This window comes from Gopherus flavomarginatus, chromosome 1 (assembly GCF_025201925.1).
Source record: "Gopherus flavomarginatus isolate rGopFla2 chromosome 1, rGopFla2.mat.asm, whole genome shotgun sequence".
Classification (NCBI taxonomy): Eukaryota; Metazoa; Chordata; order Testudines; family Testudinidae; genus Gopherus; species Gopherus flavomarginatus.
The window spans coordinates 99652861-99680739 of NC_066617.1; the positions used below are offsets into that span (position 1 = coordinate 99652861).

At 48.2% G+C, this 27879-nt stretch overlaps 1 protein-coding gene across 1 annotated transcript; it reads left to right on the top strand.

The window, feature by feature from the left end:
* The first annotated feature begins 98 nt into the window (after positions 1 to 98).
* CSNK1E (casein kinase 1 epsilon) lies at positions 99 to 27879 on the top strand. The gene is made up of 11 exons (XM_050917484.1): positions 99 to 312; positions 4564 to 4651; positions 12450 to 12560; positions 12766 to 12914; positions 13637 to 13865; positions 20794 to 20964; positions 22152 to 22300; positions 25066 to 25258; positions 25365 to 25504; positions 25784 to 25849; positions 26503 to 27879. The coding sequence occupies exons 2-10, from the start codon at positions 4576 to 4578 to the stop codon at positions 25814 to 25816; spliced, it is 1251 nt and encodes a 416-aa protein (XP_050773441.1). The 5' UTR covers positions 99 to 312; positions 4564 to 4575; the 3' UTR covers positions 25817 to 25849; positions 26503 to 27879.

The following is a 27879-nucleotide window of genomic DNA, read 5'->3' on the forward strand; positions in this document are numbered from 1 at the left end:
AAAAACACCGTGTTGCCCCTTTAAATCTCACAGGGCGGGCCGGAGCTTCGCAGGATGACATCAGTGGGTTTGGCCGTGAGACTCAATGGAAACTCAATGAGAGAAGCAAGCGCTCAGAGACTGAAGGGGCAGGCGAGAGGGAGGGAGGCACTCAGCAGGCAGAGCAGAGAGGCAAGGAGGGAGCTCAGGGCTTGGAGCTGGGTACAGCTGCGAACACCCTGTTCCAATCCTCCTTCATCCTTCCCATCCCAGCCACCTTCCTCCCTGACAGCCACCAGAGCAGCAGCCGGACACAGACCCCTTCCAGACAGGGTAAATATTGCACGCATCTGTATCTATCTTGGGGTGCAAATCCGGGGGGAAAGGCAGCCCCTCTGGCTCTTTGTTTTTGCTGAGGGAGGAGGAGGCTGGGGGAGGGGAGGGAGACAGGGCTGGGGGAATGTGACACAGGCAAATAAGACAAACTGGAAGAAAGGAGGACAAAAGCTTTTTTACGGAGACAAAGCCGGGGGGACACCCAACAGAGCCCCCTGCTCCCAGCTTTTGCAAGGGCATTTTAGGGGCCCCGATTTCCCACTGTCAGAGCTGTGAAGGGATTTTTTTTTCTTTCTTTCTTTTTTTTTTTTTGCTCTATGCATGTTGAAGTGGCTCTTATTTATTATATTTTGGTGGAGGGATTAGATCTTCGTGTGTTGCTAGACTGTTGTCTTTGGGGAAGGGAGCAAGGGAATCTGCTCATTTCTGCCACTTTTAATAATATCTTTCCATAATTTTAAAACATTTTGCCTTGAGTAACTGATACTCCTTTCTCGCTTTTCTGGGTGTTATTTATTTTACGGGTGGCCATACACCATAGAGGCAGCCCCTGCATTGTATATTTATAAAGTATTATCTCTGACAAACAGGGTGTGTTTTTGAGGTAGGGGGGGATGGTGTTGAGAATCAGCTGGGAAAATAAGTATTTCCTTTTGTGCACTGAAAAGATTGGTGGGGGAGGGAGGGGAGAGAAACTGTTTATCTGGCATTATTTCATCTTCTAAAATGAGCATAGCTAGGAATGGATAGAAAATATAACTTCTGTGTCATTTTTAATTGGCTGGTGCATTTAAAAAAAATAAATCCAGTGTTAGAATCTGACTTAATTTAGTATTTTGTTTGTGGAGAACCATGGGGTGACAAGGAATTTTTCTACCTTGTTTATTTCTTTCTCCCTTTATTTTAATGCCTGTATTTGTTGTGTTGTCTTCTATCTCCCTCCCTTTTGTAACTCTGAAAGGGGGACAGAGGCCGGAGGGACCTGTATTTATATATGATATTTTTTATGCAAAGAAAAATGTCATATTTTTTTCCTATTTAAATTCTATTTTCTCTCTGCGTCTCTCCTTATCCCCCCTCCCGTTTAAGAAAAAGCTATGTAAAGCCTTTATGGTCTGTGTACTAGGCAGCTGCCCCCCGCCCCCCACTTTCAGTTTTCCCCTTAATGCCAGATTCAGCCTAGCAGCCTCCATTATGTAGCGGTCAACTCTCACTGTGTGTTTAATATTCTCTGACCTGTGGTATCCCTGGGTACATTCGGGTCTCCTAGCTATTCACGCGGGGCCGGGGGTATTGTCATTTGTATTTATCTGTTTTATTTGTAAATGGTTTGTGTGCTTCCTGGTAGAGTCTGTGCTGACATGTAAGTGGAGAGGAAGGGGGGGTCCTGCAGCTTGTGTGTGCGTATCATGTGTTTACATAATGTCCTCTGTGTATGTACATGTGTACTATAAAATAGGATTGGAACCTATCTGTGGGTATGCAACACTGATGGGAATATAGTATTTCTAGGGTTGTGTAGTGTACTGTAGGTGTATGTGTGTAATGAGGATATTAATATATACTATACATTCACTCATGCAGAGTGCATTCTTGCTTTCGGGTTTCATGGGGAAGGGGCTGTGAATTCCTTATGGAGAACTAAATGGTTGTCCTCTGGCCCCAGGGAATACTGCTTTGATTGATTGGAAAGCACTGGCAGGGTGGGAGGAAGGGTGCAAAGGTGTCTTTTTTATGGCAGATCTGGAGGCCAGACCAGGAAGGAAAGTGGAAACTGTAGGGTGTGTGGGGGTGAGCTGGTAAACCTTCTAACCCCTGGAGCAATTCCAGGGGGTGAGTGTATGTTTTGGCCCTTGGCATATGTTCATCCTGCTACCGTCTGTGTTCCCAACTGCAGTGTACTCTCTATGCAAGGCTCTCTTTCCAATACTGCAGCTGGGCTGGAGGGGGGGAAGGGACATATCCATCCTTCTTTGCTCTCCCTACACCTTCTTTCCCCCCCCCCCCGCCCCAAGCCCTTATGGGGGTCTCCATTCTCCCTTCTTGGATTCCCCTTTAGAGACTGTTGACCTTGTTCCTTAGTCAGCGAGGAGGTTGTTGCACACCTGTGTGAGATAGTCCCTGAACTTTGCCCCTGTCCGTCCCAGGAAATGAGGTACCACAGCAGGGCATTGGTACAACCCCTGGGCACAGCCTTTGGTGAGCTGCTGGTATCTGAGCCTGGGTCTCTTGCATAGCAGTGTGGAGCACTACCTACTAAGACATGAGGCCCAGCCTCTGCAGTGTTCATAGGGCCTGCTGACCAGCACTGGGACCAGAACCTGAGCAGAGCACTAACCCTTTAGTGGCACCAAGCCTGGCCGTGCTCAGCCTCAGTGGATGGTGGGTTCAGAGTGTCAGTGTCCTTAATGCAGCTTGTGCCTTTGCTCCTATACTGGAGCAAGAGGGTGAGTCAGGTGTACGTACATGTGGTTGTAGTCTCGGAATAGCAGGCAGCGGATAAAACCGAGGCTGGTGCTGTGCCCTTGTGCAGGCACACCTGCCTCACAGGTCTGTTCCCAGGGCTGTGCTTATTTCTCATTCTGCAGAAGTTTTCAATAGTAATGGGGCTTTGTAGTCTCTAAGCATAAAGAATCCCAGGCGCGTAGGTAAATATCAGGCAAGGGGACTCCACCTCTTGGTATTTGCATGTGGCTTCTAGTGGCCACACTCTCTGCTTTCAGGATTTGTGATACCTCCTGAATGCCTTGGTGGGATAATTTGTCCTGTGTGTCTATGCAGCCAGTCTGTTCCTCTTTCTCCCACCCCAGGAGATGGGATTACAGAAACAGCTCTGGGTTGGGGTTTATGATGTGCCCAGAACCCCTGTCACTGGCATTATTTTTGTCTCTGCCAGAGAAGGAGACATTCCCCTCTCGAAGATACTTCCCATACCCTGCGCCCCAGCGAGGGAAAGTTCCTCTTACCTTATTCTGAACATCTGACTCATTGCCTCCCTTTCCAAGGTGCCCATCCCCAATACACCCAGAGCCTGCGTTCTGTACACTAATAATATGGCATTACATCAACTAACTGTACAGCAGAATCCTCTAAAAGGAGCCACGTTCTCTCCTCCCCTCCTTTAGACAGAGCCACATTACTTGAACAGGGGAAAGCTCGAGGTGGTGGCCATCCAGGGTGACATTGCCGGGGAGCCTGCAGAACTCCATTTGGCGAAGGCGTGCGCAAAGAGATGGGTCCTGCAGTGCACCCTAAAGGTGGTAAGGCTCAGGCTGGATCTCTGGTGCGAATGAGTGCCATGGTTGTGGGCCTTCCACCCAGAGCCAAGTATAAGGAAAGTGACTAGGTTGAGTCTGGTGTCCTGCTGTGCATTTATAGGGGTAGCAGGTAAGAGCCTTGTGTTCCTAGACCATGCCAAGGTGTGTGTGTGGGGGGCGGAGGGAGCAGTAAAGGACACCCACTGTGGTGCATTGTAGTGCAGACAGAGGGACCCAATAGAGCAATGGAGGCTGCAGTCTGTCATAGAAATGCACTGAAATAGGAAAGTAATGCATAGATTGACTTCATTTTAATGGAACATTTCATTTATTTATTCATTCATTTTCTTCCTTCCACAGCCCCCTGTGGAACAGCTTGCTAGTGACAGTGGGTCGGTCTCTTGGAGCTGTAGGTTCCAAAGTACATCTGCCACAGGGGTGCTGGTCCCATTCCTTGCACAGCTTGGACTCCTTGCTATGGGATTCGTACCTAGCCAGCTTGGTCTCTGATGCTGGAGACCAGAACTCTTCCCGATTCAGGTTACTTTAGGCTGCCATGTGTGAGGCTGGTCCTGGGGCTAATGCTGCTTCTCTGGGGCCTCTCTCCACACCATTAAACCCTCCAGTGGTCCTCCCCCTCCACCCCTTTCACATCTCTGAAGAAATAATAGAGCAGGGATTCACTCTGATTCTCCTACATGGCTGTGCAGATTGCTAAAGTGAATGGGTTTGGGTCTTGTCCCTGCAGCATTCCTGGCTCTGCTGGCCTTGGACAGCCAACAGGCTGGGACAGGAAATGGATCCCAGTTTTCCTACGTGGCAGTTCAGAAGACTAAACCCTAGGACACCAAGCCTGACCCCCTGCAGAACTTGCAGCCCTGGGGAAAGGGACCTGCCAATAAACTCCAGATCTCCTGTGCAGTCGCATGTGGGGTACTCATTAAGTTCCTGTTTCTGTTCTGACTCTGCATTTCCTTTGCTTCCTCCCTAGTGCGACTGAACCATGGAGCTCCGAGTGGGGAACAAGTATCGTCTGGGCCGAAAGATTGGCAGTGGTTCCTTTGGAGACATTTACCTGGGTGAGTCTCTATGTTGGCCATTCTAGCCTTCAGGATGTATCTTCTAAACTCTGATGTTTCTTCCCCGCTAATGGGGCAAAGCTGGCTTGTGAGGGGAAGGATTCTAAGGCTGATCCTCAAGGATTATGCTGAGGATGCTGGCTGCTTCTTTTGCCTTCCCTGCTGCAGGCAGTCTCCCTAAGTGAGGATGCCGAGATGTGCCAAGAGCCAATTTGGGCCAGGGAGTGGTGAAGGGAACTGGGTTTCTGGCCAAAAACTGGTTACGAAGTGGACTGTAGTGATCATATTTATCAGACTCCCACCCTGTCCCCTTCTCTCGCAAGCTTGTGTGTGTTAACCTATGGGGATTATTGGTTGTGGAAGTGGTGGTTTGGCGAAGGGACGGTCTGTTACACCAGGACAGAAAGGCTGTCCTGGTAAAATCTCTAGTGGAGGTTTGCTGGTTCCATGTTGAGTAGAAAGATACTTATAACGCCAGTCACCAGATGGAGTGTCTGAGCACAGAGCTGTTCAGGGCCGTGGGGAAGACCTCCAAGCAGTAGTATGATTCCCACTGTTGCATCGCTCAGGAACAAAGGCAGGGAGGGATACCAGGATGAAGAGAGGCCCTCCAATACTAGCTTACATCTTGTCTATTCCTCTTCCAAACTTGTATGCTGCCCCTTAGTCCACTTCTGTTTTTAGTGGCCCAAACAATAGGGATTTGCTTGCAAGTCTATTCCACAGTCTACTAAAGCCCCTCTGATAAAGAAATAACTTCTTGAGAACTGCCATAATTTACCCTTCACTAAGTTTTTCCCTCATTACTTCTAGTTACAGACTCTTAAGAGACCACTCTGAACAATACCCCTCTCTCTTGATATTTACACCCTTCAGATACTTGTAGGTGATTATCATACACTCCCTTGATTGTCATGTTGCCAGGTGATACATGTTTAGCTCTTTCCAGCTTTCCTCATAAATCAGTCCACCCAGCCACTCAACCGTTATTGTTGCTCTTTTGTGAATTCCCTCCATTTTGTTGACCTGCTGAGATGCCTGGAAGCCAATGCAGTATTCTAGATGTGGTCACGCAAAGGGCTCTCCTGAGTGCTCTGTAATGTGATGCCTCTGCATAGAGGGCTTCTTTGGCTTCCCCACCACTGCTACTGTATCACATTGCAAACTCCTCTCTATCTTACTCCTGGGCTATCACCACAGGCTCTCTCTCAGCTTTACTGCTCCTCAGTTCCTCCTGTTGAACATCGCTTTCAGATTCTTTCTCCAAGATGAATCTGTTTTTATTTTCTGCCCATGTTTCTAGTCCATTTTTATTATTTCTCTGTCCTCATGGGTGTTTAACTCCTCCATGTTTAGTGTCTTGTGAATGTCATGAATGGCTATTTACTGCGTTTGCCCAGGTCTCTAATAAAGATGATGGGTAAAAGCAGAGTGAGGTTCCCTGCTGTATCCCCCTGGACACTAGCTCCACCTCAATATATGGGTGTATGTCATTTGTTTATGGTCCTCTCGTTAGCTGCCAACTCAGGTGACAGTGTTTGTAACAGAGTGAAGCAGGGAACAAGGAGCAATAATAACTTTTGCCTTCAAGCATGTTACGCAGTCTAAACCTCCCTTTTGAGGCAGGTAAGTACCTCTTGCAGTAGCTCAGGAGCGTGTGTGTATGTGGGTGAGGAGAATGGCGATACAGAGAGGTAATAGTTCTGATCCTTCACTCCCTTGGAGTTCATGTAGTCACCTGCACCTGTGCAAAGTGGGTGTAAAACATTGTGGAATTGTTGCACACTCACTTCGCAAGGTGTTAGTGTCTAACATAAGAACAGCCATACTGGGTCAGACCAATGGTCCATCTAGTCCAGTATCCTGTCTTCCACCAGTGACCAGTGCCAGATGCATCAGAGGGAATGAACGGAACAGGGCAATTATTGAGTGATCCATCCCCTGTTGTCCCCTCCGAGTTTCTGGCAGTCAGAGGCTTAGGGACACCCAGAGTATGGGGTTGCATCCTTGACCATCTTGGCTAATAGCCATTGCTGGTCCTTTCCTCCATGAACTTACCTAATTCTTTTGAGCCTCATTATACTTTGGCCTTCACGGTATCCTCGGCAACAAGTTCCACAGCTTGACTGCATTTTGTGAAGTACCTCCTTTGTTTGTTTTAAACCTGCCGCCTGTTCATTTCGTTGGGTAACTCTTGGTTCTTGTGTTATGTGACGGGATAAATAACACTTCCCTATTCACTTTCTCTACTCCAGGGATTCTCAAACTTCATTGTGCCACGATCCCCTTCTGACAACAAAAATTACTACAAGACCCCAAGATGAGGGACTGAAGCCTGAGCCCACCCAAGCCCTGCTGCCCCGGGCCGGGGGGCCAAAGCCGAACTCCAAGGACTTCAGTCCTGGGGATTCAGGGCTGTAACCGGAGTCCCGCGGTCCAGGGCTGAGCATTGCATACAGGGCTGAAGCCCATGGGCTTCGGCCCTGGGCCCCAGCAAGTTTTAACAGCAGCCCTGGCGAACCCCTTAAAATGGGGTCGTGACCCACTTTGGAGTCCCTACCCACAGTTTGAGAACTGCTGACCTACACCATTCATGATTTTATAAACCTCTGTAATACCCCCTTAGGTGTCTCTTTTCCAAGCTGGACAGTCCCAGTCTTTTTAATCTCTCCACATATGGAAGCTGTTCCGTTGCTTTAATCATTTTTGTTACCCTTCTCTGAACTTTTTCCATTTCTAATATCTTTTTTGAGAATGGGTGACTAGAACTGCGCGCAGTATACAAGGTGTGGGTATATCATGGATTGAAATATTGGCATTATGATACTTTGTCTTATTATCCATCCCTTTCATAATGGTTCCTAACATCTTGTTAGATTTTTTTTTGACTGCTTCTGCACATTGAGCAGATGTGGATAGTTCACTGAAAACAATACTCCAAGATCTCTGTCCTGAGTGGTAACTGCTGAACAAAGCAGTGGAGGCTGTGATGCCCTGATAGGGAAAAGGGGTATGGTTTTTAAATTGTTTTTCACTCAATCAAGTTGCTTCAACACGAAGCCGTGTTAGCTGGCTATGTTGGAGCCTAGGTGGTCCCTTCAGTTGGGGTTAGGCATGCTTTAGTGTAGAATGGTGTGGGCAGAGGAAGCTTACCCAGCCTCTCTCTCTCCTTAGTGAATCTCTCTGTTCACAGATCTGTCAGTGCTGCACAAGATTTGCCTAATATTTCTCTTTTGTGGCCTGGAGATAGAGGGAATGAACCGAAACAAATAAACTTTGTCTCGGTGTGAGATGAGGAACCTGGGTTTGTACAGCTAAACTCCTGACCTCTCCTCTTTCACCTGACCACGCGTGCAGCAATGTGTTTTCCCCTGAACCATGGTGCTGTGGGAAATACATGTCATGGATCTTTTTTTGGAAGAGGGGAAATATTATTATTTTTTTCTCACTTGCACTTGCATATACATACATGCATCTTAAACTGAGTGATTTCAAACAGTGGTGTCCCCTCCCCCATCTTGAGGATGTGGGGAACAGCACCACATTGGCTGAAGATGGCCCCGACAATCCAGTAGGCCTTAACTAATTTCCATAGTTCTGTAATCAGTGGGGGTGTAAACATTTGTGCAGAATGTGCAATTTGCTTTATAATGGGCTTGGTGAGGAAGTGGTTTTGATTGGATGAGTAGAAGTGAGATGTATTAGCAGAACTGGGGTGGGGGGCCCAGGACTGGAATACAGGAGCTATCGCAAGTCAGCAATGAGATGTATTGGCAAAGCTGATTGTGGTGGTGAAGGGACTGGATTGCTTCAGAGAGGAACCATAGAAAGGAATATGAGCTGAGGATTGACTGTCAGGCAAAGCATGCTGGGATGCTGGTGCTGTATGCTTGGACAGTTCCTGGTTGCATGCCCCTCCCTCGCATGGAGGGAGTTCCCTTTGTTTCCCTGCCTGTTAACTCTTTCTTGCCCTAGCTGACTTCTCCCATCTGTTCAGCAGCCATCCTTTCTTCCCTCACTAAGCTGGCAAAAAAGAAGGTGGTGGAAGGGGAAGGATGTGGGGAGAAGGAAGAACGTGGCTAATAAGCACCATCCTCTGTATGCATTGTGTGTTAGTTCTTTACATCTGTTACTTCTCTAAAAGGACCCCTTGTGGAGAATGTCTCCTTGTTCTGCAGGTGATGTCTCCCCCATCTCTTCCCCATTTAAAAAGCTCCAGATGAATGAATTCTGAGTTCAGACAGCCCCTACAGCTGAGCGAGACTGGGGGTGGATGTTACATAGGATTGTGGATAATTCCTAAATCTCTCCAATGGCTGAAGCTAGAAGTATACATAGCACATTTGTGTCTGAAACGCAATCTTCTCAGACTCTGAGATCTAGGAGCAACATCTGGGGAAGGAGGAGAATCAGATGTCTGCTGTCTGCAACTTCCACAAGTCTGTTGGATAGTAAAAGAGGCTGCATGGTTAATGCATGGAGCAAAGGGCCAGGAACTCTTGAATTCTTCTCCTAGGTCTATCATTGACTCCCTCACTAGCATTGGGCAAGTCATGTAGCCTCTCCATGTCTATGTCTTTGAAAGGATATGCACCTACTTCAGCAGCGTGGCAGTGAGGATTATCAGCTGATGCCCACAGAGTGCTATGAAGATGTACAGGGATCTGAGTGAAAAGTGTTTAATCAGTCACTCTGATAAGTAAAGGACTATTCTGAGGGGAGGGATAGCTCTGTGGTTTGAGCATTAGCCTGCTAAACCCAGGGTTGTGAGTTCAATCCTTGAGGGGGGCAATTTGGGGATTGGTCCTACTTTGAGCAGGGGGTTGGACTACATGATCTCTTGAGGTCCCTTCCAGCCCTAATAATCTATGATTCCCTGTTTTATGTTTTGTCCAGTCTAGTTCTAAAGTGCCCCAAGCAGTGAGGCTGTTTCTACTTCCCATGGAGACTGACACCTGTGGAGAAGTCTTTGGAAAACACTGGCCCCAAAGGCCAGGTTTGGCCCTCTTGAGATGTTTACCTATCTGGCATACCCAGGTTTTGCAGAATCTAAGCTGTCATGATTTTTTTTAATGTCAGCATTAACTTTCATGGCTCGTTGTGTTAGTGGGTGGACTTGAGAGGGCACAGGGAGTTGCTGCAGGGAATGAAATGGAAAGGAATGAAAGGAAGAGAGTCGAAGTGAAGGCAGAGAGACAAATTGGAAATAGCCCTGAGTGTTTCCCATTGCGTAATAATGAACCTGCCACTAAGTGACTGAACAAGCAATAACTAACTGAAAGCTTAAGCCTGGTCTACACTAGGAAATTAGGTTGGTATAACTACATCGTTCAGGGTTGTGAAACTTCCACACTCCGAGTGATGCAACTACACCCACCTAACCTCCTAGACAGTGCTAGGTTGATGGGAGAATTCTCCTGTTGACCGACCTACTGCCTCTCAGGGAGGTGGAGTAGCTACCCCATGGGATGATCTCTCCCATCAGTGATCCCTCCCGTCAGTGCTGCAGTGTTTTAAGGGTAGACAAGGCCTTAGTGACTATGCAAGGGCTATGCTGTAACCTTGATCCTTGAGCACACTCCCCTCTGATATTAGTAGGAGGGGTTCTGTTGTGAATGGGGAAGGGATAGCTCAGTGGCTTGAGCATTGACCTGCTAAACCCAGGGTTGTGAGTTCAGCCCTTGAGGGGGCCACTTAGGGATCTGGGGCAAAATCAGTACTTGGCCCTGCTAGTGAAGACTGGGGGCTTTCAGGGTCCCTTCCAGTTCTATGAGATAGGTATATCTCCATATACACCTCTACCCCAATATAACACTGTCCTCAGGAGCCGAAAGATCTTACTGCATTATAGGTGAAACCACATTATATCAAACTTGCTTTGATCCACTGGAGTGGACAGACCCACCCTCCCAGAGCACAGCTTTACTGCATTATATCCAAATTCATGTGATATCAGAGTAGAGGTGTATATATAAAAGTGTAGGGAGTACATGGTCCTAAATTTACATCTGGCTCACGTATCATAATTTAAACATGGAATTTGTCTGTGTCCAAAAAGGACCCTTGGCCAAATGAGTCTCAGGAAGGCCTCTCCTCCAACCCCAGATACTGAGTAAAAATATTTCTTAATTTCATCCTGTTGATCCTATTTCCACTCCCTCAGAGCACCATAAATAATTCCTTGCCCTCCTTGGTGTTTACATCCTTCAGATATTTGCAGGCTGTTGTCATGTCCCATACTCCCTCCCCACCCTGCTTAGTTGTCTCTTATACAAGAGATATGTATTTAGCTCTTTTTAATTGTTCTTCATAAATCTGTCCCTCCAGGCCCTTAATAACATTTGTCTCTCTCACAGATTCCTAACAACTTGTCTGTCTCAGCCCTGATACTGTGGTGTCTCAGTGACACCTTTCTTCTACAGGCTGCCTCAGACTAATTTGTGTTCTGCAGAACTGCCCCAGAGGGAGTGGACTCTGGAGGCATTTGCTTTGTCTTGTGGCTCTAGGATGGGAGAAGAAATCAAGTGGTGCTTTTTTTCTCTTTTGACCGTTTTCCCCCTACTTGGTCCCAGTTTTGGATGAGGGGTGTCAACAGGTGGATGGATAGATAGAAGGTGCTCTTTCTGTGTCCCTCAGCAGGGGCTCTGTATTTCCTAAAGCCTGGAGTGGAAGGCAAGAATTAATTTTACCTGCCAAGACTAGCTTTAAGGTCAGGGGTTTGTTTGGGTTTTGTTTGTTTTTTTGCTATCTTGTCCATGTCTCTTCTATTCCTATGGCTGAATAAATTCCTCCTACCATCCCTTTCCTTCCCACTCCATCTTCTGGTTGGTACGTGTGTTCTGGGGTGATTCCTAGGGCGATGGTTTTGACTGCCAGTCACCTGTGCAACAGGCAGTTAGTCTGTGTGAACTTTAGTAGTCCCTAATTCCAGTACAGGGGTGGGCTGGGGTTAGAGAGAGGTCTGGGATGTCATTTTTGTGGCCTGTGCACAGATCTTTCAGTTCTTACCCTTTTAGGATGGCAGGAAACAAATGGAACCCCATCTCTGTTAATATGTGGAAGGGATGGAATGTCCCTCTTCCCTCTCCCCTTCAGTCCTCCTCGCACAGCCAACAGAAAATCCATCTCAGCTGATGGCCCTGTGTACTCCTCGGCAAGATTCCTCTATTCTGTGGCAGCTAGATTCAGTTTTAAAAATATAGGGGTTTTTTAATTATTTACATCAGAGATATAGAAATACCCTGAGTATAGGAGTCCCTGTGTGGTTTATTTTACTATTGCATTCTGTTTATTTCTTGACACTTATGAAAGTCTTTGGCATATCCAAAATTGGATTGATGAACAATAATTGCACTGTAGAGTGTGTGTGTGTGTGTTTTGTCACCTGTTGGGCAGTTTGGAATGTTGGGATATGCACATTAATTGGATGTTTAACTATTTCAGTGTCAATTTTTTTTAGCCATGTTGAGCTATGAATTGTCACTGTAGACTTAACCTGGTGATATAGTGAGGCAGTTTGCACTTCTTAGAACTGTTGTTTCAGGCTGTCTGCAGAGTCTGCACTGGCTTCCGTTTATTTTGCCACCTCAAGATTTTCTTTGCAAACATAAGAGCTAGACACTGCATGTGTGATTTAAAATGAAAGTTTAAATTGTGGTTCACAACTCTGTGTCAAAGGGTAGATTCCAGGACAAATTCTGCAGTGGCAGCGTGGGATTTGCATAAACCTCATCATGGGTGTCTCACTTTATTCCAAGCATGTTTCTAATCTTCATTTTGCCCTCTTTTCCTGTGCCAGGTGCCAATATTGCCACTGGGGAAGAAGTTGCCATCAAATTGGAATGTGTCAAAACCAAGCACCCCCAGCTCCACATTGAGAGCAAGTTCTACAAAATGATGCAGGGAGGAGGTGAGTTCAGGGAGGTTGCTATACCTAGTGAGAGTAAAAGTAGAAATTGTTCCAGGGCGTTTTGGGGAGGAGGAAGAGAAATTACTGCTGGGTATCTTAGTGTTGGATATGCCCTTCTCAGCAAGGAATACTCTGGGCAGTGGGGAGTCACTGTGGATGTCTCTTGTCTACCTCTCATTCGTGGAGTTGGTCTCCCTTTCTGCAGTTGGTATTCCCTCCATTAAGTGGTGTGGGGCAGAGGGTGACTATAATGTGATGGTGATGGAGCTCCTGGGACCCAGCCTGGAGGATCTCTTCAATTTCTGCTCCCGCAAGTTCAGTCTCAAGACTGTTCTGCTCCTGGCAGACCAGATGGTGAGTTTCTTCTAAAGGTGTCAGCACCTCCGCTCCATCCCCATACCTTACTTTTGGCTTTTCCCACCCCCTCCACTCAGTAGCAGTTCTGAGCTGCTGTAGCCCAGGCTATTTGTCTGAATGAAGATGGAGAGGGACCTCAAGTGGCTTCCAGGGTGTTTGCTTGAAGAGGCTGGAGAGCCAGGCTACCCACTCACAGGAGTTGCCAGACTGGATCAAACCCAAGGTCCATGTAGCTGAGCATCCTGCCTCTGACAGTGATCAGCACCAGAAATCCCACAGGAAGGTTAAGAGCCGCAAATAGGCAGATATGGGATAATCTGTGCCCCTCCCCACCCAGTTAGGGCTCATCCTGGTCTTGAATAGTTAAAGATTGGCTCAACACCCTGAAGCTTAATATCCCTGCCAAACTGTCTTCCCTTCCCTCCCTGGAGTGTTAACAGTAACTTCCCCTCTGAGAAAGAGGGGGAGCGTTGGTGGGAATGGATGTGTTTCCTGTTCATCTGCTTCTCAGTTCCCATGAGTTGAGGAGAAGAGTCCTTTCTTGGGCTGTGACCCTCATTGCAGAGCGCCAGAAAGCTAGCAGTTCAAGCCCACTCCTATGACTGATACTTGCCAGGCCCATCTGCCCATGCTCTCTTTTAAGTGTGGGAGTTGTAATGCCTACAGCCATAACAAACTTCCTTCCCACTTCTTCTGCTGTGTTCACCCTCCCCCTCCAGATCAGCCGTATAGAGTACATTCATTCCAAGAACTTCATCCACCGGGATGTGAAGCCAGACAATTTCCTCATGGGGCTTGGCAAGAAGGGCAACCTGGTGTACATCATCGACTTTGGCCTGGCCAAGAAGTACCGAGACGCCCGGACCCACCAGCACATCCCATACCGGGAAAACAAGAACCTGACTGGCACAGCCCGCTATGCCTCCATCAACACCCACTTGGGAATTGGTGAGCCTACTGTGGCATGTGTGTGTGTCTGTGGGGATTCTGCATGTCTGTCCGTGTGTATCATGTGCTGTAGATTGCAGTATCATGGGAGGGGCAGCAGGTGCCATAGTGAAGGTTGCATAGTGGTTTCCTTCCTAATCCCTGGATTTCAGTTGCTCATAACTAAGGCTACATTTTACTAAAAATACCTATGACTAAGTCATGGACAGGTCAGGGGCAGTAAACAAAAATTCACCACCTGTGATCTGTCCAAGACTTGTACTATATACCCCTGACTAAAACTTGGGGGCACAGGACCCCTGCTGCAGCTGGGGTGGGGGGTTGGGTGGTGGTGCGCGGCCCGGGACCCCTGTTGGGGGAGGGGCTGGAAGGCTCCCTACCCAGCTCCATGTGGCTCCCGGAAGTGGTCAGCAAGTCCCTGCAGCCCCTAAGCGGAGCCATGGCTGCGGGGGCTCCATGCGTTGCCCCCGCCCCGAGCACCCTCTCCGCAGCTCCCACTGGCCAAGAACCGCAGCCAGTGGGAGCTGCGGGGGCGGTGCCTGCGAGCAGAGACAGTACACTGAGCCGCCTTGCCGAACCTCCGCCTAGGAGCCAACAGACATGTTGCTGCTTCCGGGGAGCCCCGCTGAGATAAGCGCCGCCCAGAGCCCTCACCCCCTCCCACACCCCGATCCCCTGCCTCAGCCCAAACTCCTGCTGCTGGTGGTGGGAGAGGGGCACAGTGACTCAAGACTGCCACAGCAGGGGTTGGTGCGGCTGGCCCTGGGGGCTGCCCAAGCTGCTCAGGTGGCCCCCGGGCAAGCTGCACCGTCCAACGCAGAAATCACAGAGTACCCAGAAAGTCATGGAATCTAACTTCTGTGACCTCCATGACAGACTCGCAACCTTAGTCATAACTTTTGTCAGTCAATAGCAGAGTGAAATTTACATGATTCTCTGACAGTTTCACAGCTGCCCATGGAATTCTGAATACCCACAATAAAAATGATCAGATCCTTGATAACTATGCTGCTGCTTGGCAAAGCTGTGAGCAACAGAAGATTTGAAGCTATCTGCCTGCAGGCTCGGGAAGGCAGCTGTCGGCTACATTTGATTCACATTTGGAAGGTTTTCTCCAGATTCTTATGGGCTAAGAACTTAAATCCTCCAGAAACTGGTGGCTTGGGCCCCCAAAGTCACCCAGGAAAACTTTCCCCTCTCCACTGGCAGTGATGATTTTCTAGAAGCCACAGAGTCTGGATCTATTCTGCAGAAATAGAGCAGATTTGGATTGCCTTCATCTTTAATAATATGTAGCTGCAGCCTATGGAGGCTATGTATCAGAACAGGGAGCACTGTCATAGCTGGGAGTGGGACGGTTTCTCCTAGTCTCTGCTCTGTATTAAAAATACAGACAGCCTATGGACCATATTTGAGCCAGCCTATGAACCCTATGGACCATATTTTGGCCACCCCTACTTGTGTATGTGTTTATACATACATACATACATACATACATACATACATACATACATACAAATTGAAGTTCAGTGTCCTGCTTACTGAGGGTTCCCATAACCAGGGTAACTGCCACATTGGGATTACTTCATGCATGCTTCATCTACTGTGTCTATCGGACTGGGTTTTGGGGCTACTCTGTCAGACCTGAGTGAGCGAAGGACTAATATGTCTGTTTTGCTTGTTTAATTTTCCACCATGGTCTTAAATCTTTAGCCTTTGATTCTGGAGTCTAGCTTGCCTATCAGGCTGAATTTTTAGATCTTGTTTGCTCTTCAAAGTGCAGATTGCATATGCTATAAACTTGTGACTCTCTCACAGCACTCAGCACAAAATGTTGAAGCTGAAAACATTAATCCTTGCAACAACTCCCAGAATCACTGTCCATTTAACAAGTGGAGTTGCAGAGAGAGTAAGTGATGTGTCCAAGGCTGCCTGGGAAGTTGGTGTCAGAACAACAATCAAAACTCTGCACTTCCTGGCTCCCAGTGCTGTGCCCAGGCCATGAGACCTGTCCACTGGACAACTGACGTGTTTGAGTTAACAGAGAACCTTCACTCTGAATTTTGACTTTCAGTTACTAAATACTTGGTGTTACCATTGCCTTTATGCAGTTGAGAGGCAAGGGAGGAACCCCTGAGTGGAATAGCAATCAAATGAGAGCCTTATATTTGACTCTGCAAGCTAAGGATTGTACATTCCAGAGTCTGGAAAGAGTGCAGTTCTCCCACCCCCCGCCTTTCCCAGAGACTGGGTGGGGAGATCTGGGAGGTTTTCCTTGGTTACCAGGGGAGTCATTTGACTATGTGGCCCTTGGTTCATACATTCCAATCAATTTTCACATGCTCGGGGGGTGAGAATCCCCTGTGCCCGTGAGAGCATCTAAAGTCTGAAATAGACACCCGGGGTGCCCAGGAGACTGACACAGAAGGGGCCTAGCATATTCTGTCTGAATAGTGAGTATGGGAAGCATGAGGGTAATAACTCTTCCCGCCACCACCCTAAATTCCTTTTATAGATGACATCAGAATGGACCCTGTTTTTCTGCTGGTCCTGCCCCTGCCACTATTTCCAGTTTCATGTGCTATTAAAGACACTAATTCTGGGCTGTGCAACCTCAGAGTTCACAAAATCTGATATGAATGTGTAATCAGAAGAACATAATTTGGTGAGGAATGAACAGGGTTTGGGGGAGTCTGGCTCCCTTCCCAAGGATTATCCCAGTCACAAACGCATGGAAATAGCATGGCTTTTGGAAGGGTCAGGTGGGTAGCAGTGTGCTGGGAATCAGGGAGCCTCTGTGGCTGCAGGGAAGCAGGTCAGCTCATGAATCTTATCCAGTGCAAATCCTAAATAGCCTCCCTCTGCTCAGGCATCTGGTCCCCATGCAGTTTGCCTCCCTGCTGTCAGTTGCTGACCCAGCCTTTGTCTGGGCACCATCTCGGGGGAGGGAAGGAGTGACTAGTAGCCTGTGTCTGTGAGAGGGAGGAAATTGGCATGGAAGTAGGACAGCCGTCTTAGAAATGGGAACGGAAAGAATGGCTTTGGGGGCTTTTCAGAGGTGTGGGTCAGAGGTTATTTTGTAGAGAAGAGGATCAGTAGGTTGGAGAATGTGTGGATGCTGTTCCAGGTGTCCAAGAGAAGACTGAGGTGCTGAAGATGAGTAAAAGACAAAGAGAAAGTGTGATGTAGTAGACTAAACACGGGACTGGGAACCAGGAACTCCTGTGTTCTAATCCTAGCTCTGACACTGATTCACTCTGAGACCATGAGTAAATCTTTCTCTTCCCCTGCTTTCTGCCTGTAAAATGGAGATGTGATTTTCCTACCTCTCGGGGACCGTGTGAGGCTAAAGTGATTATTGTAAACACTAAAAGTGTGCATGCAAAGAAATGTTCCTGAGTGTACTGAATATGGATATTGCAAAGTTTGAAGCTGTCTTGTGTTGTCTGATGTACTGTTCTATCTTATTTATATTTTATTTTTTCTTTTAATACATATTCCCAGGCAGAAACTGTTAAAATGGAGTTAAAGTTGAGAGTACTTGTCAGTTTAGGGTGATATAGATTATAGGGCTGTTGTATTTATCCCAGAACCAAGAGTTATAAACCCAGGAAGCTCACAGTTAAAGTTACACTTAAAAGAAATCTAAACGTGAAGTTACTGAAATGTGGTCAGGGCACCAAAACGGTCTGGGGCCTGCTCTGTTGTGCTCTTCAGACTTCCCATGGAATTAAAACTCACTGAAATATTGTGCACAGGCTATGTTTAAAGTTGTACTTTTAAGGATTAATGGTCACTTCCTCATTGTTCTTCATAAATTAAAATTTGTCCATCTGCCTTCTGGTGACACCGCAACAAACAACCACCTACCACTATGATGAAGGTAGTTTTAGTGTTTATGGATCGAAATTAAATTAAACTGATTTTTTTGAAGACAAATCAGACTTTTTTTCATATTGCCCTCCCCCCACTTCCCCCAATCATGGTGTCACTTCAGGGCAGGGTTAAGGGGATGTGTTCATCTGTATAATAGACACTAGAGGTTTACACACTTCTTTGCTTCTATAGGCCTAGCTCATTGCACTCACTGGGGACTTCTTACCACTTTCCCCATCCTCCTCTATTTCAGGGACTCCCTGCAATTCCCTACCCCTTCCTCTTATGCCAGGGCTTTATGTATCCCATTCTCTTCCCCCATGCCAGGAGCTCTGTGAATTCTCATTTATCCCCTCCATTACTATTTAAGTAATTCAGGAGGTCAACATTTTAAACTGTACGGACATAGCTGAGACTGTGGGTTGATGGGAGGAGGTGCCAATGTGGTGGAAGGTGTTTTAATGGCAGCCATCAATCTGTTGGAGCCATAGACAATTTCAGAGGTGGTTGAAGCTGTCAGGTGCCAGGGTCTCCAGGTGTTCTCCATTTCACCCTTTTGGTTTCTCTGATGTGTTTCTCCCCCCCCCCCCCCCCCCCCGCCAACCTCCCTCCACCACCACCAAAACCAACAACATTATGTCCAGTGGTGCTTAGAACATTCCTTGAAATTTTGGACTTGAACACTGCATCTGAAGAAAAGTTAAATGCCATCAGGCTGAGCATAGGCCTCACTTCCCCAGGCCATTTAAGAAAAAAATCCAACAACAAAAAGCTACTTTCTTTTATGTGAAAGTTGCAAAGTCAAGCACTCAAAAGTTGAGAGTTTCCTGTATTATAATTACCTGTGCAACCTTAATTCAGTCCTTGGTGTGTCTGCATTATAATAGTCTCTAATTATGATGACATATTCTTTTTTCCTGAGGACCCCCTCCACCCTGCATCTCATTCAGTGCACAGAGTAGATCTGCTCTGAGGAGGAATCAGGATTGTAGTGAAGGAGGCTTGGTCGATAGTTCACCTGCTTAATTTGTTGCTGAAGTTGGAAGGTGTGCAGTAAACTAAGCTGGGGATTTCAGGAAGAGAGAGGATGCAATCATGGGCTAGGCAGTTGACTGCTGCCCTGGGAAAATTAGTTCTGCTTCTGACACACAGTTTCTGTGAGATACTGGGAAAGTGATTGTTAAACCAAATTTTTCACAGGTGGTCACAAATTGTGTGTTCCTCATTTTCTGAGTGCCCAACCAAAGATAGCTGAGGCCTGATTTCACTTGTAGCTGTGAGCACTCTTCACTCCTGCAAAATCAATGGGAGCGATGTTTCAAACATAAAGTGTGAAGCACTCTGGAAAAGTTTTGGCCTTATTCTTTCTCCATCTCAGTTTTCCACTACAAAAATGGCATAATAGCATCTAATCTCACAGGAGTGTTTTGAAGATAAATCAATTAATGTTTGAGAAATACTCACATACTATGGAAAGAACGCCACAGAAGTGCCCATAAGGAAACGAATAACTTCGTATTCAGTATCAGAGGGGTAGCCGCCTTCCTCTGGATCTGTAAAAAGCGACTGAGTCCTGTGGCACCTTGTAGACTAACAGAAGTATTGGAGCATAAGCTTTCGTGGGTGAATACCCACTTTGTCAGACCACATGCGCCCGAAGAAGTGGGTATTCACCCACAAAAGCTTATGCTACAAGACTTCTGTTAGTCTATAAGGTACCACAGGACTCTGTCGCTTTTTGTATTCAGTGTCAGGTTTGAATGCTGTGTGTTCAGTAAGGCCTGGGCTGCATGTTAAATGTGGAGGATGAAAAATAAATATTGAATTGGGCAGGGGTCCTGTGCAAAAAGTAGTATGTGATCATGTCATTAAAGATGGTCTCCTAATGCATACTCAAAGAGGGCCAAATTAAAGGCAACCTTAAATCTGACATTTCTTAATGCCTGAGAGCTTGACTTTGCAACCTTAATGTTCTTCTATTTTAGATCTTTTTAACATGTTTTGTTTTAAACTGAAAAACCAGGAATTCCGTCACATGAAACCATATTGACCCCCCAGCTTGGCTCATCAGCAGGGTTTAGATCCACAACACAGACCTCCGCCACTTGAACTCACAGAGTAAATGGTAGCAGTAGTAGGTTCTTATCCTCTGTGTGGGCAACCCGCTAGTGGGGAATGAGACACACTCTGCCAGTGAGTTTCACAGCTACTTCCCGACAGCAGATCAATGTAGAGTCTGAGGATTCCAGGGTTCGATTGCGGGTTCTGTAGGGGAGTGTGCTTCAGTGATTTCAGACACTTCTGCTCCTAGCATGACTCTGTTCCCCGTTTCCCTCTCCACCTACCCCTCCTTTCCTCACCTCACCATGTTCTAGTTAGCCCCTTTTGCCTTATCTTCCTCATTGCTCTCGCTGCCAGCACCGAGAGCAATCAGAACCTAGGAGAGGTGGTCTTCCCACTTTCAGTTCCTGTGCCTGATTCCACAGTGATCCCCAGCTGCCAAGAGGAGCCATTGAAGGGAAAGTCCTGCTCCGCCCCAGCAGCCCGGGGTAGGAACCTGCTCACTGCAGAGAATCTTCATAGAATTTAGCTGCCAAACTCTACCACTTCTCTAGTGATCATGTGCGAACTGCAGTTATTCGGAGGCTTATAACTTGGGCAGATTGTCATGGGATGGCAAGAGGCACATCCCAACACCAGGGTGAACATCCCCCTCCAATACCAAATTTCAAGTCCCTGCTCTGAATTATGGAGGCTCTTGAGTTTCTCAGAAAAAGCACTTGGAAGATTGTTTTGCTCTTGTTTTTTAAAAATACACAAAAATGTGGTGTTTTGCCCTAAGCGTCTTCTCTGAAGTGACTGAACCATTTTTGGTTAAACTTTCCAGAAAAATTGAGCCTGAAGCAAGTGGGCAATTGGTTGTGTATTGGAAGCAAAAAAGAGATGGTCTCTTGTTTCCTCTTGCTTGCCCCTAACCACAGAGACCAATTAAGCAACTCCAGTCACATCTCGCTCCCTGCCCTTGTGTAACTCTCTTCTCCTTCTCCTTCAGAACAAAGTCGCCGTGATGACCTGGAGAGCTTGGGCTATGTGCTCATGTACTTCAATCTGGGTTCGCTGCCCTGGCAGGGCCTCAAGGCTGCCACCAAGCGCCAAAAGTATGAGCGTATCAGCGAGAAGAAGATGTCGACACCCATTGAGGTCCTCTGCAAAGGGTACCCTTGTAAGTGCTGTGCGCTCCTGATGGGTACCTTCGTAATACACATGTGCATGTACACTCCCTCTCTCATGCTAGAACCCTATGGAATCTGACCCCTTCTAGCAGCGGGAGGCATGGCACATGTCATCGAGGTACAGGGGCAGGGCCAGCGCTACCATTTAGGCAGCCTAGGCAATCGCCTAGGGCGCCAGAATAATTGATGGGCGCCGTTTTGCCAGAGGGGGCGGCAGGCGGCTCCAGTGGAGCTGCCACAGTCGTGCCTGCGGAGGGTCCGCTGGTCCACGGCTCCGGTGGAGCTGCCGCAGTGGTGCCTGCGGACGGTCGACTGCTCGCACGGCTCCGGTGGACCTCCCGCAGGCACCACTGCGGTAGCTCCACTGGAGCCGCGGAGCACCGGACCCTCTGCAGGCACCACTGCAGCAGCTCCACCGGAGCCGCGGGACCAGTGCACGGGGCGGCGAAATTACCGTCCGCCTAGGGCGCTCAAACCCCTAGCGCCGGTCCTGTACAGGGGGATGCTGGGGAAGGAACCTGGCGTATTGCTAATGGCAACAGTTCGAAGGGATGAGAGAACCATGGCACTGCAGTCCTGGCACAGAAGTGCGACCCCCTTAGAAATTCCTAGGGAGCTGGTTTTGGGTGGTCTTGGTCTTTTTGAGGTGACCCAGTTTAGAGGCAGGCTGCGATGAGAAGTTTGTTTCAGGGCTCATGCTGCTGATGTCTAATGATGATGAAGTGTCTGGATCTGTGTGGGATACTGATGCCAGTGTGCAGCCCATGCTGCTCTGGACTGCTGTGGCCACTTTCTCCCCACATGGGATCCTGCTTCCCAAATCTCCATTCTGCCTATTTTGTTAATGAAATGTTCTCCACTCTGGGGATCCCATGCAACCTGCATGCCATCCCTGGCTTGAAAAACAGCCAAAGAGGGGAGGCAAGCAAGGATTTCCCCCGGAGGAATTGGGTGGCTATCCTCAATGCCCAAAGCAGAGTGTTCCTTAGTGGAGAAGGCACATATTGTCTGGCTCTGCAGTGCTGCCCCTCTGGTCTGAAGCAATGCGTCTGGGGGGGGCCTAGTCCTGTGGCTGTACCTGTGGCTCGCTGCAGGGAGAGTGGAGTTGGGTAATGGAGGAGCCTCGCCAGGGTGGAGTTGTGTGTAACGATCAGCCATTATCTCTACCTCTCTCCAGCTGAGTTTTCCACATACCTCAATTTCTGCCGCTCACTGCGGTTTGATGACAAACCCGACTACTCATACCTGCGGCAGCTCTTCCGTAACCTCTTCCACCGCCAGGGCTTCTCCTACGACTATGTCTTCGACTGGAACATGCTCAAATTTGTGAGTGGTGCAGGCCTCTGTGAGGGGCATGGTACTCCCTGGGGAGGACAGGGGGCGGAAGCTGTGACCGCGCTTACTGAAAGCACATTAGGTGCTTGGCCCTAGTGAGCAGTAAGCGGGACAGGCGTGCAGCATGGGTAGCGGGAGTGGCACTCAGCAGCGTTAATTGGGAATCACTGCTGCTATCCCCTGGGGCATCAGGTCTGACTCTCCAGTTGCAGCCTTGTATGTTCTTGAGGGCTGGACTCTGACTCAGTCTGTGTCTGGCAAGTGCCTAGCACAGGGGTGGGCAAACTTTTTTTGGCCTGAGGGAATAGAAATTGTATGGCAGGTCATGAATGCTCAAAAAATTGGGATTGCAGTGCAGGCTCCAGGTGGGGCCAGAAATGAAGAGCTCAGGGTGTGGGAGGGGGCTCCGGGCTGGGGCAGGAGAATGGGGTGTGGGGAGGGGAGTGCTCTGGCTGAGGGTGTGGGCTCTGGGGTGGGGCTGGGGATGAGGGATTTGGGGTGCAGGAGGGTGCTCTGGGCTGGGATTGAGGGGTTTAGAGGGCGGGAGGGGGAACAGGGCTGAGGCAGGGGGTTCATAGATTCATAGACTCTAGGACTGGAAGGGACCTTGAGAGGTCATCGAGTCCAGTCCCCTGCCCTCATGGCAGGACCAAATACTGTCTAGACCATCCCTGATCGACATTTATCTAACCTACTCTTAAATATCTCCAGAGATGGAGATTCCACAACCTCCCTAGGCAATTTATTCCAGTGTTTAACTACCCTGACAGTTAGGAACTTTTTTCTAATGTCCAACCTAAATCTCCCTGGCTGCAGTTTAAGCCCGTTGCTTCTTGTTCTATCATTAGAGGCTAAGGTGAACACATTTTCTCCCTCCTCCTGATGACACCCTTTTAGATACCTGAAAATTGCTATCATGTCCCCTTCTCAGTCTTCTCTTTTCCAAACTAAATAAACCCAATTCTTTCAGCCTTCCTTCACAGGTCATGTTCTCAAGATCTTTAATCATTCTTGTTGCTCTTCTCTGGACCCTCTCCAATTTCTCCACATCTTTCTTGAAATGCAGTGCCCAGAACTGGATACAATACTCCAGTTGAGGCCTAATCAGCGCAGAGTAGAGCGGAAGAATGACTTCTCGTGTCTTGTTTACAACACACCTGTTAATGCATCCCAGAATCACGTTTGCTTTTTTTGCAACAGTGTCACACTGTTGACTCATATTTAGCTTGTGGTCCACTATGACCCCTAGATCTCTTTCTGCCATACTCCTTCCTAGACAGTCTCTTCCCATTCTGTATGTGTGAAACTGATTGTTCCTTCCTAAGTGGAGCACTTTGCATTTGTCTTTATTGAACTTCATCTGGTTTACCTCAGACCATTTCTCCAATTTGTCCAGATCATTTTGAATTTTGACCCTGTCCTCCAAAACAGTTGTAATCCCTCCCAGTTTGGTATCGTCTGCAAACTTAATAAGCGTACTTTCTATGCCAACATCTAAGTCGTTGATGAAGATATTGAACAGAGCCGGTCCCAAAACAGACCCCTGCGGAACCCCACTTGTTATACCTTTCCAGCAGGATTGGGAGCCATTAATAACTACTCTCTGAGTACGGTTATCCAGCCAGTTATGCACCCACCTTATAGTAACCCCATCTAAATTGTATTTGCCTAGTTTATAGATAAGGATATCATGCAAGACCGTATCAAATGCCTTACTAAAGTCTAGGTATACCACATCCACTACCTCTCCCTTATCCGCAAGGCTCGTTATCCTATCAAAGAAAGCTATCAGATTGGTTTGACATGATTTGTTCTTTACAAATCCATGCTGGCTATTCCCTATCACCTTACCACCTTCCAAGTATTTGCAGAAGATTTCTTTAATTACTTGCTCCATTATCTTCCCTGGCACAGAAGTTAAACTAACTGGTCTGTAGTTTCCTGGGTTGTTTTTATTTCCCTTTTTATAGATGGGCACTATATTTACCCTTTTCCAGTCTTCTGGAATCTCTCCCGTCTCCCATGACTTTCCAAAGATAATAGTTAGAGGCTCAGATACCTCCTCTATTAACTCCTTGAGTATTCTAGGATGCATTTCATCAGGCCCTGGTGACTTGCAGGCATCTAACTTTTCTAAGTGATTTTTAACTTGGGTTGGGGCACAGGGAACAGCTCAGGGGTGCAGGCTTCAGGCGGCGCTTACCTCAAGCGGCTCCTGGAAGCAGTGGCATGTCCCTTCTCCAGCTCCTACGTGGAGGCTCGTCCAGGCAGCTCTGCAGGCACTGCCCCTGCAGCTCCCATTGGAGCGCTGGAGTGGAGCCATTGGCGTGCATAGGAGCCAGAGGGGGGCCAATATGCGGCTTCTGGAATGGCCCCTGACCTTGCGCCCCGGCTGGCATGCCGGAGAAGGACAAGCCCCAGACCCAACTCCCCTGCAGGAGCTTGAGGACCAGCTTAAAACAGCTGGCGGGCCAGATGCAGCCCATGGCCTGTAGTTTGCCCACCCTTGACCTAGCACCTTCTAGCTGCTACTGCAGTCTAAACAATAACACACACCTCCCTGAGGAAACGAGCGAGGGGGAGGAGATCAGAGCCGCCTCCTCACGGGATGGAAGGTTCTAGAGATGGGATCCCCTCTGTTCCTTTGCCTAGTCCTTGGGCCAGACTTGTTTCTTGGCATGGGTGGGCACAGGGTTTTCCGGCTTGTTCTGAAGGCTGAACCTTTTGCGATTGAGGGGGCGATATCTGCCTTTCAGGGAGCAGCCCGAAACCCTGAGGACATGGATCGGGAGCGGCGAGAGCACGAGCGAGAAGAGAGGATGGGGCAACTCCGGGGTTCCGCCACACGGGCACTGCCACCCGGCCCCCCTGCTGGAGCCACAGCCAACCGTCTTCGCAACGTTGCGGAGCCCATGGCCTCCACGCCCGCCTCCCGAATCCAGCAGTCCGGTGAGGGGAGCCAAGGCCCGTGCGAACCCAGGGTGTGTTGGGAGTGACTGGAAGGTGAGGGTGCTGAATGCATTTCTCTCACTTTCTACTTCCTTCCCTCGGACAGGAAACACGTCCCCCAGGGCAATCTCACGAGTGGACAGGGAGCGGAAGGTCAGCATGAGGTTACACAGGGGAGCTCCTGCCAACGTCTCTTCCTCCGACCTCACAGGGCGGCAAGAGGTGTCACGGATTTCAGCGTCACAGGTGAGTCCCTGCCTGTTGCATGTGGCCTCGGCCTGTCTGCACCGTGCCCCAGATCACTTGCAGTTCTGGTGACACCAAAGTGGCCACAGAAGCTGCTGGCTAAACTGTTGAGCTGAGTGGCTCCCGGGAAATAATGGTTTCGGGGGAAGTGGGGGATCAACAAACCCATTGCAATAGAGGAATGTATAGAGCACTCTGGTTTGTCTCCTGCTTTCTCCCCAACCCTCTCTCTGGTTCCGCCTCCTCTGTCAACTCACACACACTCTCGCTTATTCCCAGACGAGCGTGCCATTTGATCACCTTGGGAAGTGAGGAGAAGATGTCCCCGGACCAGTGTTTGCTTAGGTGAGTGCTCTCCCTGGTGCCCCGAGATGCTGGTGCCAGCTGTTGGCCTGAAGCCTGAGTGCCGCTGTGGTGGGTCAGTGCACTTCCCTTCCCTCTCTTATCCTGGGAGGAAGCCCTTTGGTCTTGGAATGGGATGCTTGAGCTTCATTAGCTGGGGATGGAGAGCAGCACTATGGTGCTCCGTGGAGAAACTGATCCATATGTCTGGTTCAGCAGTAACGCTTGGTGGTGGTGCGTGTTTTGGAATTCATTCCATTGCTCTTGAGGGGTGGGAATGCTGTAGACACCACTTCTCCATGCCTGGGGGGGGTGGGGGTGTTAAGACCAGAAAGCCATTTTGTTGCTTTCCAGTTCGTGCTCTCCTGATTCATCTTTGAGGCAGTGTGATAGTGCTGAGGAGGAAGGTTTGGGCTTGAGTGGGGATCTGGAAAGGGTATGCTCCAGAAGAGGCAAGATATGTTTGTAGCCTTTTTTAAACCAGTGCATATATCTTTGAATGGGAAGTAGATACTCACAGGGTAGTTCTGAGGGCTACTCTGTGGGGTGGGGAGAGGGAAAAAGAAATGGGTAATTTGGGGTACCAAGCTGTCATCATAGGAGATGGCCAGGGGAGCCCTCCTTTCTCTAACACTCTTCCCCTCTTTTTCTTTTAGTGTCTTCACTGTATTTTTCTTTTAAACAAAAAAACCCCAAAAACAACAACAACAAAAAACTTAAAAAACCCCACAAAACTGTTTGTTTGTTTGTTTTTTTGCCAACACTGAGGAGATGAGCTGCCCTCCCCATGCTGGCATGAAACGTTTCTGAGCTCGCCGCCTGCGTTCCCCAACATGAGCGCCTCCGAGAAGCCAACGACACGGGAGCCCTGCAGAAATGCCTCTGCTGCCTTTGTGCAGCTTTCCCCCCAGCCCCACCTCAGCGCACCGTCTTCCCAGCTGACTGCACCCTGCCCTCCCTTGACTCTGCTCTTTTGTTTTGTTTTTAAAACAACTTCCTGTCTTTTTTAATTTTGGTTGATTTTAAGATCGAGTGGTTTCTAATGCAATTTTTTGAGGGAGCGGCTGCACTTGTTTTGCAGGAATCTCCTGGGCAGGTAGAAAATCTCTGATTCCAGCCATGGCTGGTGGTAGAAACTGTGTTTACAAGCATTAAAAGAAATGGATGGCAAGCTGTGAGAGGAGTCACACGAAAGGCCTGCCACTTATTCAGGGATCCTTTTTCCCCAGTGGCACCTCTGCACCATGTGGGGAGTAAGCGGAAGCACCAGGCATGTATAAATAAGACAAATGGTCCTGGCACGCCAAGGGTTTCTTTCCAGAGGGGGTGAGCAGTTGAGTGGAGGAGGTGAAAGTGAAGCTGAAGGACAGGGAGATTGTAACCCGCTTCCCATACCGGGGGTGGGGTCTTTTACATCAGGCTGCACGTGATGTTAGGTTTTGTTTTTTGTTTTGTTTTAATTACTGAGGGAAAAGTGTGGGATCCGAGGAGAAGAGAGGGATGTGCAGAAACTTGGGGGATGGTTTTCCTCTTTCAGCTCCACCCCCCCCACCCCAAATAAAAGATCAGATATCCCGGTGCATATGCACTATCCCTGACCGCCTCCTTCTTCCCCCACTTTAGTTGTTTTAAATGTATTTTAGGAATGCTCAAGACACCACATGGTTCTTGGGTTTTAAAATGCAATGATCACCGCTGTGACATATGGCCTCTAGCTGGCGCATTGACACTAGTGTGGAGCCGATGGGGGTGTGGGTGGGGGAGGGAGGGGATTTGGTTTTGGTTTTATTCCTTTCTATTTAACACTGGTTTTTTTTTCCCTAATTTATTTACCCCCTTACTCTCTCTTTTTTTTTTTAATTAAAGAGCAAAACTTTTTATTACTTTGTAATTTAAAAAAACTGAAGAAAAAAAAAAAAAACCTGAAGAACTTTGGGGGTGGGGGGGATTTTGTACTTTTTTCCTGTGTAAATATTGGACTTTTTTGAGCTTTATCGTGGTTGTTAATTTGAAGTAATAAAGTAGAAAATGAT

Bases quoted from the DNA above. Each gene is read 5' to 3' on its own strand.
- CSNK1E (XM_050917484.1), top strand. From the start codon at position 4,576: ATGGAGCTCCGAGTGGGGAACAAGTATCGTCTGGGCCGAAAGATTGGC. The intron at 20,965-22,151 runs GTAAGTGCTGTG...ACCTCTCTCCAG, and splicing joins CCTCTGCAAAGGGTACCCTT to CTGAGTTTTCCACATACCTC. The intron at 25,259-25,364 runs GTGAGGGGAGCC...TCCCTCGGACAG, and splicing joins CTCCCGAATCCAGCAGTCCG to GAAACACGTCCCCCAGGGCA.